General features: G+C 33.4%; 2 protein-coding genes across 2 annotated transcripts; both read left to right on the top strand.

Annotated features, from left to right (window-relative positions):
• Window positions 1–644: 644 nt before the first annotated feature.
• On the top strand, window positions 645–4,629 carry LOC125816657 (cyclase-associated protein 1). Its single transcript, XM_049496278.1, has 10 exons — window positions 645–1,055; window positions 1,932–2,100; window positions 2,177–2,241; window positions 2,473–2,782; window positions 2,861–3,008; window positions 3,090–3,199; window positions 3,298–3,353; window positions 3,449–3,505; window positions 3,643–3,786; window positions 4,263–4,629. Exons 1-10 carry the CDS (start codon window positions 783–785, stop codon window positions 4,347–4,349), a joined length of 1,419 nt encoding a protein of 472 aa, XP_049352235.1. The 5' UTR covers window positions 645–782; the 3' UTR covers window positions 4,350–4,629.
• A 3,468-nt stretch (window positions 4,630–8,097) lies between these two features.
• LOC125816656 (glucan endo-1,3-beta-D-glucosidase) lies at window positions 8,098–12,716 on the top strand. The gene is made up of 6 exons (XM_049496277.1): window positions 8,098–8,365; window positions 8,676–9,050; window positions 9,659–9,948; window positions 11,087–11,410; window positions 11,957–12,281; window positions 12,665–12,716. The coding sequence occupies exons 1-6, from the start codon at window positions 8,296–8,298 to the stop codon at window positions 12,700–12,702; spliced, it is 1,422 nt and encodes a 473-aa protein (XP_049352234.1). The 5' UTR covers window positions 8,098–8,295; the 3' UTR covers window positions 12,703–12,716.
• Window positions 12,717–15,647: the final 2,931 nt, after the last annotated feature.

Here is a 15,647-nt window from a genome sequence, read left to right as displayed (position 1 = left end):
CAAATATCTGTTTGATTGTGAAATTAATTTGAGCTTCAGATATTTTTTAAGTTTTTAAAAACTGACCTTTTGAGACTTTCACTCACAAAATTTTTAAATTTTTTCATTTAAAATACTTATCTTAACACAATTTCAAATTTCAAATATTACAACTTCAAAAACTCAAATTTTTAATTTCAAAATCTATGACCAAACAGGAGTTAGATTAAGATACCGTTGAAAAGACTTTCTTTCTTTTAATGACTTGAATAGTTGAACATGTCACGATTCAATTTGTTTGTCGTACTTTATTTTACTCTATTTTTAAAAAAAATCTCTTTCTCTTTTTAATAATAACTTTTTAATTTCTATTTTTCACCTGATATTTAAAACCATAAATTTTAAAACATTTTGATATATTCAACATAATTTTAATTTAAAATTATAGATTCAAATCTCTTTCAATTTCTTAAATTCCAAAGCTGAATGAACAAATTAAAACGGAGCTGAGTATTTGCTTTAGTTGAGAGTTACAGATGTATTACAAGTTTACAACGCAGAAAAAGCCATAAGTCTCTACTTATCTGACACGTGTTATTCCCTTAATTCTATATTCGAACGTGCACTCTCCACCTTTCACCATTTCTGATTGAAGACCTTTAACAAACATATAAATACCCATTTCACACAGATATAACACTTTTTCTCCGACGACATCAAACAATCACCAGATCTGTGGCGTTAAACTCCAATTATAGATCCAGAAACTTGTAGAAACAGATAGAAGAATCAGAAGCTTCGCAATGCCAATGGAGGAGAAGTTGGTACAGCGATTGGAGTCGGCGGTAATGCGGCTGGAGGCGCTATCAGCCACCGGCGGTTCCGTCGGGACATGCGATGGTACGGCGATTTTAGATCCGTCGATTATTGCATTTGACGATCTGATGTCGCAGTTCCTCGGAAAGGTTTCGAGTGCTGCAGAGAAGATCGGAGGACACGTTCTGGATATCACTAAGATTGTTGAAGCGGCTTTCGCTGCTCAGAGAGAACTTCTCATTAAGATCAAGGAGACTAAGGTAATGTCAAATCTCTGATCAGCTCATTAGAGTGGAGTGGCAGAGCAAGGATTTTTGCTTACTTGTTCAAAATATGAAACGTAAACACAAAAAAACGAAGGAATTCAACATATAAAATATAATTTTGACCTTATATATATAGTGTGTGGGAACCCCTTACTTACCCTGGCTCCGCCCTGCTGTTCACCTCTTTAGTATTCCTGTGTGTTTTAACATTTTGAAATAAGCTAAGACTTCAAACATCCCATTTTATATTGCCCGCACAAATGTTATGTCAATGATTAAGATAAAGAGATGAAAATTTCCAAAAGTCTTCCTTTCTCTTAAGTTCCATGTCGAGTCAAACTAAGTCACATAAATTGGAAGGCAGGTGTGTGCTATTTCCATATTCTGATGTATGTTTTGTTTGATAATGTGCATACAGTAATGAAGTTGCAAGGACTTATATGATGCAATATGTATGTTTTTTGGTTTTCGTTGTAGTATCCATTCCATATTGGTTGAGTTCAATGAATAATCGTTTTCAAAAGTCTTATTTGGAGGATAGGAATTGTTGCTTGAAGCATGTGAAGATAGAAGAATTTCAAATGGAATCGTGCTTGTTTATTATCTTTTGCTAGCTGGAAAGAGTGATATGCTATCCGAAGTTTTTGATTGAACTCTGTATTTCGAGAAAGAGGTGTAGACTTTGACAATTTGTATTCATCGTAGCAAGTGAGAAGTGTAATTTATTACCTTTTGCTTGAAATGTTTGGGGTTTATGTGCGTTGATTAGTGAAAATACAGAAAGGTACTCTCTAATAGTGCACAAAATTATTTTCTTTGTCGAAGATGCTTTTTTTGTATACTTGTTCAATTTTTATCTCGATTCTGTAGAAACCAGACAACTCAAGTTTGGCTGAATTTCTCAAACCATTGAATGATGTGATTGTGAAAGCTACAAAAATGACGGAAGGACTTCGGTCTGATTACTTCAACCAGCTGAAGTCTGCTGCTGATAGTCTATCGGCTCTAGCATGGATTGCCTACACTGGAAAAGACTGCGGTCAGACATTTTTTTATATCTACACATTCTAAATGAAGAGGGCAACTGTTGAACTTCTCATTTTTTTCTTTTCTAGGCATGACCATGCCTATTGCATACGTGGAGGAAAGTTGGCAGATGGCTGAATTTTATAGTAACAAGGTAATTTAGGCCTTTTCTAGCAGTTCAGATTCTCCTCCCAATTGCTCTCACTTGGTTGAAGAAATCTTTAAGATATTTTTACAGAACCTGGACAAAATTAGGTAGAAAAGGGTCTGTAGTTTTGTTATCCCCTAATTTTCTGGCACGATGTGGTGTTTTTTTGTTTGCTTCTCTTTCTCTTGGTTAGAAGTTATCTTCTAACTTCTGTAAAATATTTTCAATATTTTTTAGATTCTCGTGGAGTTCAAAAACAAAGACCCAAATCATGTTGAATGGGCAAAAGCTTTGAAAGAACTTTATCTTCCTGGATTGAGAGATTATGTTAAGAATCACTATCCATTAGGTCCTGTATGGAGTGCGACAGGGAAAACTGCTGTATCGGCACCGTCGAATGCTCCTTCACCAAGTGCTCCTGCTCCTCCGGCTCCTCCTCCATCTTCTCTCTTCAGCTCTGAATCTCCTCAGGCTTCATCATCACGCCCCACGAAAGGGATGTCTGCTGTCTTTGACGAAATTAATTCGGGAAAGCCAGTGACTTCTGGTAATTTTCCTTTCCCACCCTCATGTATCGTGTATAATATATGTAGAAGTTTACCCTTATTTGAATGTTTTCTTCTAGGACTGAGAAAGGTAACAGATGACATGAAAACAAAGAACCATGCTGACAGAACTGGCGTTGTTAATGCTGGTGAAAAAGGAGCCCGAGTGAGCTCACCCTCTGTCTCTAAAACTGGACCTCCAAAATTTGAGCTTCAGATGGGCCGTAAGTGAGTAAAGAATAGGCTTCGATCTATCTGTATGTGCAATTTTCTCGGTCATTCCTAACTTTGCTGTCATGTTGCTGGCAGATGGGTGGTTGAGAATCAAGTAGGAGAAAAGAACCTAGTTATTGATGATTGCGATACAAAGCAATCAGTATATGTCTATGGGTGCAAAGGTTCAGTTCTGCAGATAAAAGGTAACATAATTCTTCTCTATAAGTGAAGTAGCATAAACTGGACAATAACAAGGTGGGTTTATGTTGCACTTGTATTGATATATACTGATGGCACACAGGAAAAGTCAACAACATCACCATTGACAAATGCACTAAGATGGGAGTTGTATTCGCGGTCAGTGATGAACTTCAAGAAAAGTTCTTTAAATATTGAAGGCTGTTGTATCATCCACTAAATGGCTTACCTGATCATCTAAATTTGGTGCACAGGGTGTTGTGGCAGCTTGTGAGGTTGTCAATTGCAACGGTGTAGAGGTGCAATGTCAGGTATCAAAATTTATGGTTCAAAACTTTATAAGTAATGGTCTAGAAAAAGTGCAGTGTAATGAAATTTGAGTATTAACAATTATATAACTATGTTTTCATGAGATTAATGTTAAAGCTCCTTTTATGTGGGATACTAGGGCTCAGCTCCTACAATTTCAATCGACAATACAAATGGATGCCAGTTATACTTGAACAAAGATTCTTTGGATGGTTCTATTACAACAGCTAAGTCAAGTGAAATCAATGTTTTGGTTCCTGGTGATGGGCCCGATGATGATTGGGTAATGTTGTCTTCTCTTTTTCTTTTTTTCTCTCTCCTCCTCCATTTTATTTTAATTGGTATTGTGGATGAAGCATTGCATTAAGTCAGATGTCGTCAATATTCCTTACATGTCTGCCAATGCATTCTTTACAATGACAACATACTCGGTATAAGGGTGGTCTGTACGTAACCTTACCCTTCCTTGTGAAGGTAGAGAGGTTTTTGTTGAACCTTCTGAAAATGCATGGTATTCTTATCGCATTTTCCTTTCCTTTATATTTTTGCCTTTGTGCTTTATCCTAATGGATTTCACGTACGCAAGCAAGACTAGCTTTTCAACCTGGGAAAATGATCATGGTTTTCGGTGCCTCTTCACACTTTCTTTAAATAGAGATGTAAACTGTATCTTATGAAGCAAAAAGGTGAACTTCAAGTATCAGATTTCATGTTTTAGATGAAACTAGTTAAAGCTTTAATGTGTGAACATTATTGCAGGGTGAGCATGCTTTGCCACAGCAGTATGCTCATGAATACAAGGACGGGCGCTTCGTGACTACTCCAGTCTCCCACTCTGGAGCTTAACTAGTGATTACATCCAGTTGTTTTCCTTTTTATTTTTTAAAAATTATTTTTGTGTTAACCAATTTGATATATTGGAGAGCTGAAAGATGGTCGATTCTTTTCTTTCTTGATTGTAAGGTATGTTCTGTACCTTATGTTTGTTCAAAGTAAGGGGCTTTGTGACTTTTCTGTTGTCACATTTTTGTTATTTGTACCAGAGCTTGACCTTTTAAAGCTCTCTTTTTTGTGGAACATTATATAATTTCCACAGCCCATGTAACCTTCCATTCAATGTTTTAAAGCTCTCTTTTTTGTGGAACATTATATAATTTCCACAGCCCATGTAACCTTCCATTCAATGTTTTAAAGCTCTCTTTTTTGTGGAACATTATATAATTTCCACAGCCCATGTAATCTTCCATTCAATGTTATAAAATAGAAAAGTCCTAATCAGTTGGAAAAACCTGTGGTCAACTATGAAATTGTTCCGTTTAGCATATTCAAGTTGTGTTATTACTCTTTTAAAAGCATTTCACATTTGTTTGATTGTGCTTTTATGCTGTTAAATAACTAATTTTTGAGGATGAAATAGCAATCCTAGGATAACTTATCGTCGGATAATTAATCTCGAGATAACTTGTTCCCAAATAAGCCCTTAATGAATTAGTTATTCCATTATGACCTACGTTTGTCCAAGTATAGCAGAGTGAGTTTAACTTTCTTTGATTAAGTTGTGGAAACAATCACTTGTAAAGCTTAAATACGTGTTATGTCAATGTTTGCTTAGAATGGCTTTGTAATTGAGTCTTACACGATTACGCAAACCTTTTGAAACCGTTATGCGTTTCAGTTTATACAATATGGAATAAACTCATAAAATAAGAACCCTATGGTACTCTTTTAGTCAGAGAATTGTCATACGTTATCAACTTTACCAAATTTGCATTCCTAATCAATCAATTAACAAAACAGAACACACAAACCTTAAATGTTCCTTATCTAACAAGACGCTAGATGCCTAATGTGTGGAGTAAATTTTAGATTTAGCAAACATAAAAATCATATTTGTATGTTATAGCTATAGTTTGCATAATTGCGCTCCATAGCAAATTTTATGCTTGCTATGGCTATTAATCTGTATATTTCGGTATACATTTACATAAAATATATGTATTTGGGTCTATTTGTATATTTTCATATACAAATGGGTCTTGCATTTGTATATTTCGATCTACAAATGGGTCCTGTATTTGTATATTTCGGTTTATTTGTATATTTCGATATATAAATGAGATGGCAAAAAACATGAAAGATTTGCTGCGAATTACAAATAAAAGAAACTATGACTATAACATTTAATTTAAATTAGTAATTTGCTATTTCATACAATTTTTCCTAAATTATATTAAACCTCCTAATCAAAATTATATCTTTACAACTAGCCAAGAGTAAACTTCTCTTTGTTTTCTTGTTTAATTTTTCGGATGTGGGGTCCATGGGCATGAATAAAAATTAAAATATTTGTACTCTAAAAATAATATTCCCTCCATTTCACAACATCTATGGCATCTTTGGATTTAAGATATGTGTGAGAAAATTTGTGAACTATACAATTAAAAATGAACATTTATTATTTATTTTTTGGATTGAGAGAGTAACATTTCGGGGTTACGGAAACGTTGCGTGAAATAAAAGCCACGTTAACTGCTATTGGCCGTGCTTTATGCGTGTCATGTTTATTAGACAATTAATCATTATAATAAGTTATATCTACTCAGATTATTGCTAAATCAAACATTTATGCACAAGATAATCTTATAATATGAGTCACTTATAATAAACATAATATCGATGTCAATTTCTTTTACACATAATATATTCTTAGTCTATATTTTACATTTGCTTCTTTTCTTTTTCTTGCTTTTCCTATGTCGATAAATTAAAATCAATCTTTCTACTCCATAAAAATAGAAGGTAAGGTTCACATACTTCATATCTTCTTTTACTATCAGAAAAGTGTGAATTACATGGGGATTTTCCTGGAGATTAGTATGAAAATCTGTAGGAAACTTACCATGTAATTCACACTTTTCTTGTAGTAAATTCAAACTCTAATTGTATAGGATAATTTAGTGGGTGTAGTATTGTTGTTATAGTCTATATTCTATACACATTTTTATTGACAGACACAATTTAAGCACTATAAGTTATTTCAGCTTTCTACTGTCTCCTTAATTTTAATTTATGTGATATTATTTGACTAAATATAAAGTTTAAAAAAGAAATGAAGATTTTTCAAATTTGTGATATAAAACAAATCTTAGACATTTATGTGGATATAATCATTTCATTAGGAGTAAATGAGAAATTTTAAAATTAAGTTGTTCCTAATTATAGAAAGGTAATATTTTTCTTGAAAGGACTAAAAAAACATTACATTAATTGAGACGGAAGGAGTACAATATATCAATAAGAGTTTTCCAACAAACATTTTTTTTAATAACCCCTTCACACGAGCTTCACCTTTATTTTTTATTTTTATTTTTTTTACTTTTTGGTAATTCAAATCCATAAATATAAATTTAAAGATAGATGATATTTACCATCCGAGCAACTTGTTTTACATCTTTAGATTATAATTACCATCCGAGCAACTTATTTTACCTCTTTATATTATACTTGCCATCCGAGCAACTTATTTTACCTCTTTAAATTATATTTACCATCCGAGCAACTTATTTTACTCTTGCACACATTAGATTCAAAGTTAATGTAACTAAAACTTGATTTCTACTAATTTCTATCATTACATAAACATCCCCCCACCCCCACCCCCCACCCCCACCCCCCTCTTATACTTTGTTCTTTACTATGTATAAGAAGTAACATATTAATGTAATCTCACTAAGTGAAGTTTGAAAAAAATTTAAATATATCCAAAAAATTTCTTTATCTTAAAAATAAAGAATTTATTTCTAGCAAATCCTCGGCTCAAGAAAAAAAAGGCTTATCTTTATGTAATCCGCTTAAATTCTTTAATGATGACATGTGTGATTTAGGTCTACATCTTTGTACAAATAATATATTTATTCACCATTATTTAACCTATTAGTGTGATTTATATCTAGCTTGCCACTTCCCAAACAAAAGCAAGTTTATATATACGGTTCGTATCTAAAGTATAACAATTGCAAATTTTCAAAGTATCCCCTTCATAACTTTGAACTTTTATTTATCGATTATTTTCTTAAAATTTAAAATTATATATTAATTAATATGAATATCGTAATAAACATATTTATATCAATTATTATTTAAGCATATAAAATTTAAAATGAACTGATAAAAATAAACGAAATGAAGATAAAACTTGACTAAGGAGGTGTATATAAGTCCACCTTACAAAGACGAAGACCTTAAAAACGAAACCGCACCGAAACTTTCTGTGTTGTACTCTACTGAACTACGCACACACACATGTTCACACCTTCATTCCCTCAAACCTCACTTGTTAAATCTACTCCACTTTCTTCACACTGGACCCCACTCCACCCATCATAAATATATCTATTCATTTTCTTAAAATTTAAAATTATATATTAATTAATATGAATATCGTAATAAAAATATTTATATCAATTATTATTTAAGCATATAAAATTTAAAATGAAGTGATAAAAATAAACGGAATGAAGATAAAACTTGACTAAGGAGGTGTATATAAGTCCACCTTACAAAGACGAAGACCTTAAAAACGAAACCGCACCGAAACTTTCTGTGTTGTACTCTACTGAACTACGCACACACACATGTTCACACCTTCATTCCCTCAAACCTCACTTGTTAAATCTACTCCACTTTCTTCACACTGGACCCCACTCCACCCATCATAAATATATCTATTCATTTTACCGTTAAATTCCTCCTCCTCCTTCTTCTTCTTCCTCTTCACATACAAACTTCATCAATGGCTCCACAAAAACTCTCCAGTTTCTTCCTTATCTTCCTTGTTTTATTGCAATCCCTTTCTTCTGCAGGTAATTAACTTCCACTTTCTCTGATTAAGACGCGAATTGACTCTTTTGTTAAATCGAATCTATACTTTGCTTTCTGGAAGAAAAAGCCTGACTGCTTTTCAGCTCGATAACTTCTTTTGTTTAATCGGTGCAATTGTCTAATGGTGTTAGACAGTTAGTGAACACTTGTTAACAATTTGTTCAAATTTGACAGCGCAGAGAGATTTTATTATGAATAAAACTAATTGTCTTTATCTGAAAATGACTTGTATGATTAAACAAGTTTCAACGTGATTTTTGTTTTTTTATACTAATTCGTCTTGTAATTCAGATTCGCAGGCTTTTATCGGTGTAAACTACGGCCAAATTGCCGACAACCTCCCGCCGCCGGCGGAGACGGTGAAACTCATTCAATCGACGAGCATTCAGAAGGTGAGGTTGTACGGAGCGGATCCGGCTATCATAAAAGCGTTGGCGAATACCGGGATCGGGATTGTGATCGGTGCTTCCAACGGAGATATTCCGGCGCTTGCCGCCGATCCAAATTTCGCCGGACAATGGGTTAATAACAATATTTTGGCGTACTATCCGGCGAGTAAAATAATTGTGGTGAATGTGGGTAACGAAGTCGTGACCTCAGGAGATCAGAACCTTATTCCCAAACTATTGCCCGCCATGCAAAATGTCCAAAACGCCCTCAACGCTGGTAGGTGGTTGTTGATCAATGTCTTTCAGATTTTGACTTATGTTTCTTACGCGGAATTTAGAAGTCAAGTATCCAAGTTTTTTAATCAAATCTGACATAGATTTCTTAAATTATTTAAATAAAGTTTACCAAAGAATCATACCTTTTGAAATTTATAGTTTAAAATAAATCGTAAATATTTATATCGTTATAAATCATTTTATTAAAAGTAAATGATTAGTTTTAAAGTTGAGTTATTTATAAATTATAGAAATGCGGCATTTTTGGTTGGGACAGGGTGAGTACATACTAGGAATAGTATAAGTTACACCATTCATTATTCGTATATTTACTCTATTTCATTTTAACATGTTTAATTGCGACAAAAGAAGTACATACTAGGCATATCTTTAGAAGCTGTAGTCTCAAACACATTGCGACATTTCTATGACGATAAGAAACTAAAAGGAGAGAGCATCATAGAAAATGAATATAAAGAGTTTGATAAAATCATTATTAAAAAGATATTTGATTTGTTAAAGTTGATAGTGGACCTACGTACGATTGAAGGGAGTATATTATCTGTGTGCACGTGGTACTTTTTAACCGAAATGGTGCTGCCAACGCAGCTTCCCTTGGTGGTAGAATCAAGGTATCAACGGTACACGCCATGTCCATTTTGTCCCAGTCCGACCCGCCTTCTTCCGGGTTATTCAGTCCAGTATTTGGGGACTCACTGAAAGCTCTGCTGCAATTTCACAAGGAAAATGGTTCGCCTTTGATGATCAATCCATACCCATTCTTTGCATACCAGAGTGATCCTAGACCTGAAACCTTGGCATTCTGTCTCTTCCAACCAAATGCTGGCCGGGTCGATTCAGGCAACGGTATCAAATACATGAATATGTTTGACGCACAGGTTAGTAGTTCACTTTTTACGTAGTTTCTAAATATATACTTAGTAACTATTATGAAAAATTAAGAAGCTGTAGAAATTCTTTCAAGAGCATGTGCTGAAAAGCTAGTAGTAGTATAAGAAAATATTTCAACTCTATATTCCCATACTTTCTTACTGTTAGAACATTTTACTGATTGGCTCCTTTTCCCCCCTGTAGTAGTAATGAATGGTATGTAATTTAATACTAATTGGCAAGACAATAATAATTAATAATTGACCAACTATACATAATCACTACTTAGTGACCTCTATTTCTTGGCCTTTTTTTGTGCAATTTGATGGGACCTAAAAAGCATCTAGTACTCTGGATCTTGACTCTTGCGTGGTAATGACAGCCTGTTTTTCATTAAAAATTAGTAATTGGACAAGGTTCTGATTCTCAAATGTTATACAATATTTAATGGGAAACTTGACTCTTACATATGAAAGGATAACAACTTGATAAGCAAAATTATTGCTGATTTCGTTGGAATCTGTTTGGACATATGTAAACAGTGAATTCAAACTGAAAATAGTTCTGCAAAGTTTGGTGTGCAGGGCCCAATAGAATGCTATACTTTCAAAAGAGTATATACCATCAAAATTTTGTAAATGGAAGTACACATTAGAAAAAGTAGTGCACATGTTTTGTTTTGAAAAATCATAAATGGCACCATATTGTTTTGATATTTTCATGGTGTCCAAGTTAGAGATAGATTAGGATTTATAACCAATGAGTTTGGACTGGAGTAACTGGACACATTGAAAGCTTTTTTTAATGCATCCATTGAGAGTATATATATTCAAGAGGAAGATATTTGGTAGGTAGAGTGCTATGCCAAAATGAGACTTCCAGGCGTGAATCCGAATTCGTGGGGTCCAAAAGCGGGTAACGAACATCTGGTGGAAAGCAAATATATACATATTAATCGAGACGAATATAGTTGGTCTATTCCACTGTTCCCTGATATCATAACCGCTCTAGAACCATTATCAATAGAATCTCCTTTTACTTGCTGACTAAATCAACTGCTCTAATTCTGTAACGCTTCTATTCCCAATTTCAATAAATTGTCCTTAATTAGTTGCTCAGATGAGAGAAAATTTTGTGTGCCTGCAGGTTGACGCCGTACGTTCAGCCCTGAATGCGTGGGGATTTAAGGAAATTCAAATTGTGGTTGCAGAGACAGGGTGGCCATACAAGGGAGATCCAAATGAAGTAGGCCCAAGTATGGATAATGCAAAAGCTTATAACGGTAACTTGATAAACCACTTGAGGTCTATGGTTGGCACTCCATTGATGCCTGGAATATCAGTCGATACCTATATCTTTGCTCTCTATGATGAGGATTTGAAGCCTGGGCCTGGCTCGGAACGCTCCTTTGGACTTTTCAAGCCTGATCTTTCCACGACTTATGATGCTGGCCTCTCAAAAAATTCCCAGGTGAGAACAATAATTTGCCATCCAACAAGTTTCGAAAACATGTTTGAACCAAAAACAGAAAATAAGTTCCAAGGACATGAAGAAAATATATGTTTTCAATCAAATGATAATAGATTTTAGGTTTCAAGAGCCATATAGGTAATATCTGTAGTACTTCCTTCGATCACAAATATTAGTCGTTTTGGCAAATTGTATATGTCCCAAATATTTTAACATTTTAGAAAGGCAAGGAGCATTTGTTACTTCCTTATTTTTCAAATTGATCCTTGCTAGTCCAACTAGTGGAATATTATGATACGATTAGGAGAGGTAAATAATAGTTTAGAAAATTACTCTTACCATTGAAGGCAATTCTAATGTCTTTCTTAACAAGTGTGCAAAAATCTTCAGAGACGAATAATAAAGACAGAAGGTAGCATATGTACCGCTGCATTAGAATAAGATGCAGGGGATAGAGAAAGTACATTAGGATTGAAGGCCAGTACTCAATAATCAACTCATGCTGAAGATCCTTATTATGTTTGTTCGTTTTGTGTCTTTTGTTAGACTCCTACAGCTCCAGTGACCCCTGCTCCAGCAACACCGACAACTCCAGTAACTCCAGTTACACCAGCACCAAAGCCAACAGGATCAGCTACTTGGTGCTTGCCAAAGCCAGGAATTCCTGATTCTGAATTACAGTCAAACCTCGACTACGCCTGTAGCATGGGTATTGACTGTAGCCCTATTCAAGAAGGCGGTCCATGCTTTGAACCAAATACTGTTGCATCGCATGCTGCTTATGCTATGAATGTTATTTATCAAACTGCTGGAAGGAATCCCTGGAACTGCGATTTCTCTGAGACCGCTTCCCTCACCTCAACAAATCCTAGTAAGTTTCTTCTCATCTTGCACCAACACTTCTCCACAATACCATTTGAGTACTTGATTGAATATGTTACCTCTTGTTTGATTACTGGAGTTATAAAAAAACATCATTTGCTTGCATTTTAGTTTTCATATTAGTAAAATATTGGTATAATTTATACTGAAATCTTGCTATGATTTAATTCCACATCCAATGTGGTATAATAATTCAATGACAAAAGTGTTCTTCCAAATTAGATACAAATGTCAATCCAAATTTCAAACTGTTAATAACTAGTTAAACATGTGTTTTGCAAGGATGTAGCTTTCATATTTGGTACTTGATTAATTGGCCCTGTCTTTTTGTCAACAAATAACTTCTTTTTTTTTCCTCTTTCTTTTTCTTAGGTTACAATGGCTGTACTTATCCTGGTGGCAACTTATAACGCAGAGCATCTAATTTAGTATCTAAATATATTTTATTATATGATGGAGTAGTTTATGTAACTATATAAATTGGTCGATAAATAATCGCATCCACCCCTTTTTTTCTTTTGCTAAAATGATCAGGATTGTCTTTAAAGAAGAACTAAATTTGAAGTGTATAGTTCCTTAATACTATCATTTTCATTCCAAACAACAAGTCAACAACATATCCCGAGTAATCCCGGGGGATTGAAGAGAGTGGTGTGTAGGTAGATCACTATTTTTGTTGGAAATAAATTTCACATAGTTTATTTTTGTTTATCAGTTTCAGTTTGTTGGATAAATTTGATACTTCTCTTTAATGTTATATTCTATTAACCAAATTAAAACTTGTAATCGTGATCCATGAAATTGATTTTTCAGACTCCAGCAATAAAGTAAAAATTTAAAAGAAAACGAAGCAAGTCAAAACTTAATGGGGTTTTACTCTAAAACAATAGTCTTGCTATTTGCTTGAAAATCATATATCATATCATATATATAATAAAAGAGAACATTAGTCCGTCTACGTTGCGCCACAACAAATCAGAATTCACTTTTAATTTAATTATTTTCAAAATTAGCCTTCCCCTTTCATGAAAAGTTGTGACATTTATGAAAAATTGTGACTTCTATGAAAAATTGTGATTTTAATGAAGAGTTGCGAATTTTATGAAAAGTTGCGACATTAATGAAGAGTTGCGACTTTTATGAAAAATTGTGACTTTTATGAAAGGTTGTGACCTTTCTGAAGGGTTGCAACTTTTTCAAATAGATGTAACCTTTCCGATAAGGCATAATAAACATTTGTTCACACTACCATTTGTTGTCTATAAATAGAGAGATTTCCTCTCATTTTAAATCAACGAAAATTCTGAACCTCCTCCTCCTCTTTTTTTTCTTCTTCTTCACAATTAAATATTTGTGTACTTTACTCATGTTGAGTGGCTCAGTGACACCATTGCTTATGTTACATATCCTGATATGTATTTTTACAGTCATTAATTTATGCTTAGGTTTTAAGTATTATTTTATATATTTTGTGATATTAAATACCCGCACGAAGCGAGTAATTTTACTAGTAATTATATATATATATACTAGATGCCAAATGCCCGTGCTGCGCCCGGGCCCAACATGTGATTTGGAGTACTTTTTACATGTTTGGATCAAAATTATAAATTTACGGATCATGATTAAGTTTGCAATCAGACATAATCAAACTATAATGTAAATTTCGTAAAGGAACATTGAAAAGGAACTTAATTAAACAGAGATTCTCATTAAACATCTATACTCCCTAAGTTGTACAAACTTCATTAGATGATGAAGTCAAAATCTTGTAGACGTGCCTGTCCACCCAAAAATGGCCTCACACAATTTCATCCATCCAAATGTCTCCTCAACATTTGGCATTTACCTATTTGCAACAAAATATAGTACGTAATAGCCTTGAGTGCATATAGTTGTGTAAATGGTTGGGAAAATATCTTTGAATAAACTTTTAGTGAAACCAACAAGTTCGAATATAATTGCAAGTAGATTTTCCCAAATATTTCCACCACTACTACATATTTGATGCTACAACTTTAATAAGCTCAAGCTCAATCAGCATTTGTACCAACGACAAATAGATTTCTAAATTGTCATTAAAGTTCAGCAAATTACTCGCTTTTTCTTAATTGGAATCAAATTATTCAATTATCACATAGCCATGAAAATCACATTCATAAAACATAAGGACAAAAATCTCTTTAGTTATAAGATATAACTGACATGAAGATTACCTATTAACCATGAAAGCAAGTGCATTCCTTGTTAGTTGATAATAATGTTCAAATGGTTCAAGTAAAAAGGAACATTTTAAAATAAATGTTCATAATCCCAAAATTCCAACAAAATTTTTCCACACCCTCAAATGATCAAAGAGTCAAAATGAAATGAATTAGCTTAAAACTCTGTAAGAACAAAGAGAAAATATAATAATACTCCTACCTTGGTTAGAGGCATAAATAAAGCAATTGTAAGAAATGAAAATAAATCGAAGGTTAAATCCAGAGTTCAGTTTATTTCTAGCCCCTTTTTTTTCTTTATTGAAGCAAAATTTCGAAACAATGCATGTTCATTTGACTTAATAAGACACTATGAGAACAAAGTGTTAACAACTAGAAAAATTATAAATAGAAATGAAAGCAAGAATAAAGTGAGACTCATGTTAATCATCAGTTAGTATATAATTAGTATAAACTATCGAAAGTCTCAGAAGATCTAATAAATTATATTGAGAAAATAAATCTGCAATTCTATAACTTTCAACAACAATTGAAACAAAATTAAAGCAAATATGACAACAGACTCAATTGCAAGAACATTAAACATCCAAATTCACACAAATAAAGCATTTCTTCTAACTTGGATATCTGCTTTTCTTCACTATGCCAAAATCGTTGAGTGAAACTCAAATTAAACCTCGGCCTAAAATCTGATTTAAAAAAAAACTCAATTTTTCGTATATAGCTCCAAGTAGATTTGAGTTCTTAGATTAAAAGGAAAGTATTAAGAATGTTGGAATTGTGAGTGGTCTTCTATGGCTTGTATTGTGTTGTGCGGTGGAGAAGATAGACACAGTAGTGATAGAGAGGCAAAAGGATAGCTGATGCAGGTTATTGAGAACAATAGAAATGACACGTAGCATAAAAGAGTATTACAAAAATATCCCTAATTGTTGATACCATATTGATACTCACTCTTCTAATATAGTTAATAAAGGTATCAGACATGAATTTTTGTAGTTGCCATATCTCACAAACCACCATATTATAAAACGAATAAATTTGCATCCATTCATCAAATCTAGGGTAATAAATTCACTTGCCGTGTTTAACACAGAAATCACACAATAATTAATGGTTGGGGATGGAACTGG

The sequence above is a fragment of the Solanum verrucosum genome, unplaced genomic scaffold (genome assembly GCF_900185275.1).
Source record: "Solanum verrucosum unplaced genomic scaffold, falcon-dt-bn FXZP01000261.1, whole genome shotgun sequence".
In the NCBI taxonomy this organism is placed as follows: Eukaryota; Viridiplantae; Streptophyta; class Magnoliopsida; order Solanales; family Solanaceae; genus Solanum; species Solanum verrucosum.
Note: the sequence above shows the minus strand (reverse complement) of the source record. Positions and strands in the feature narration are given on the sequence as shown.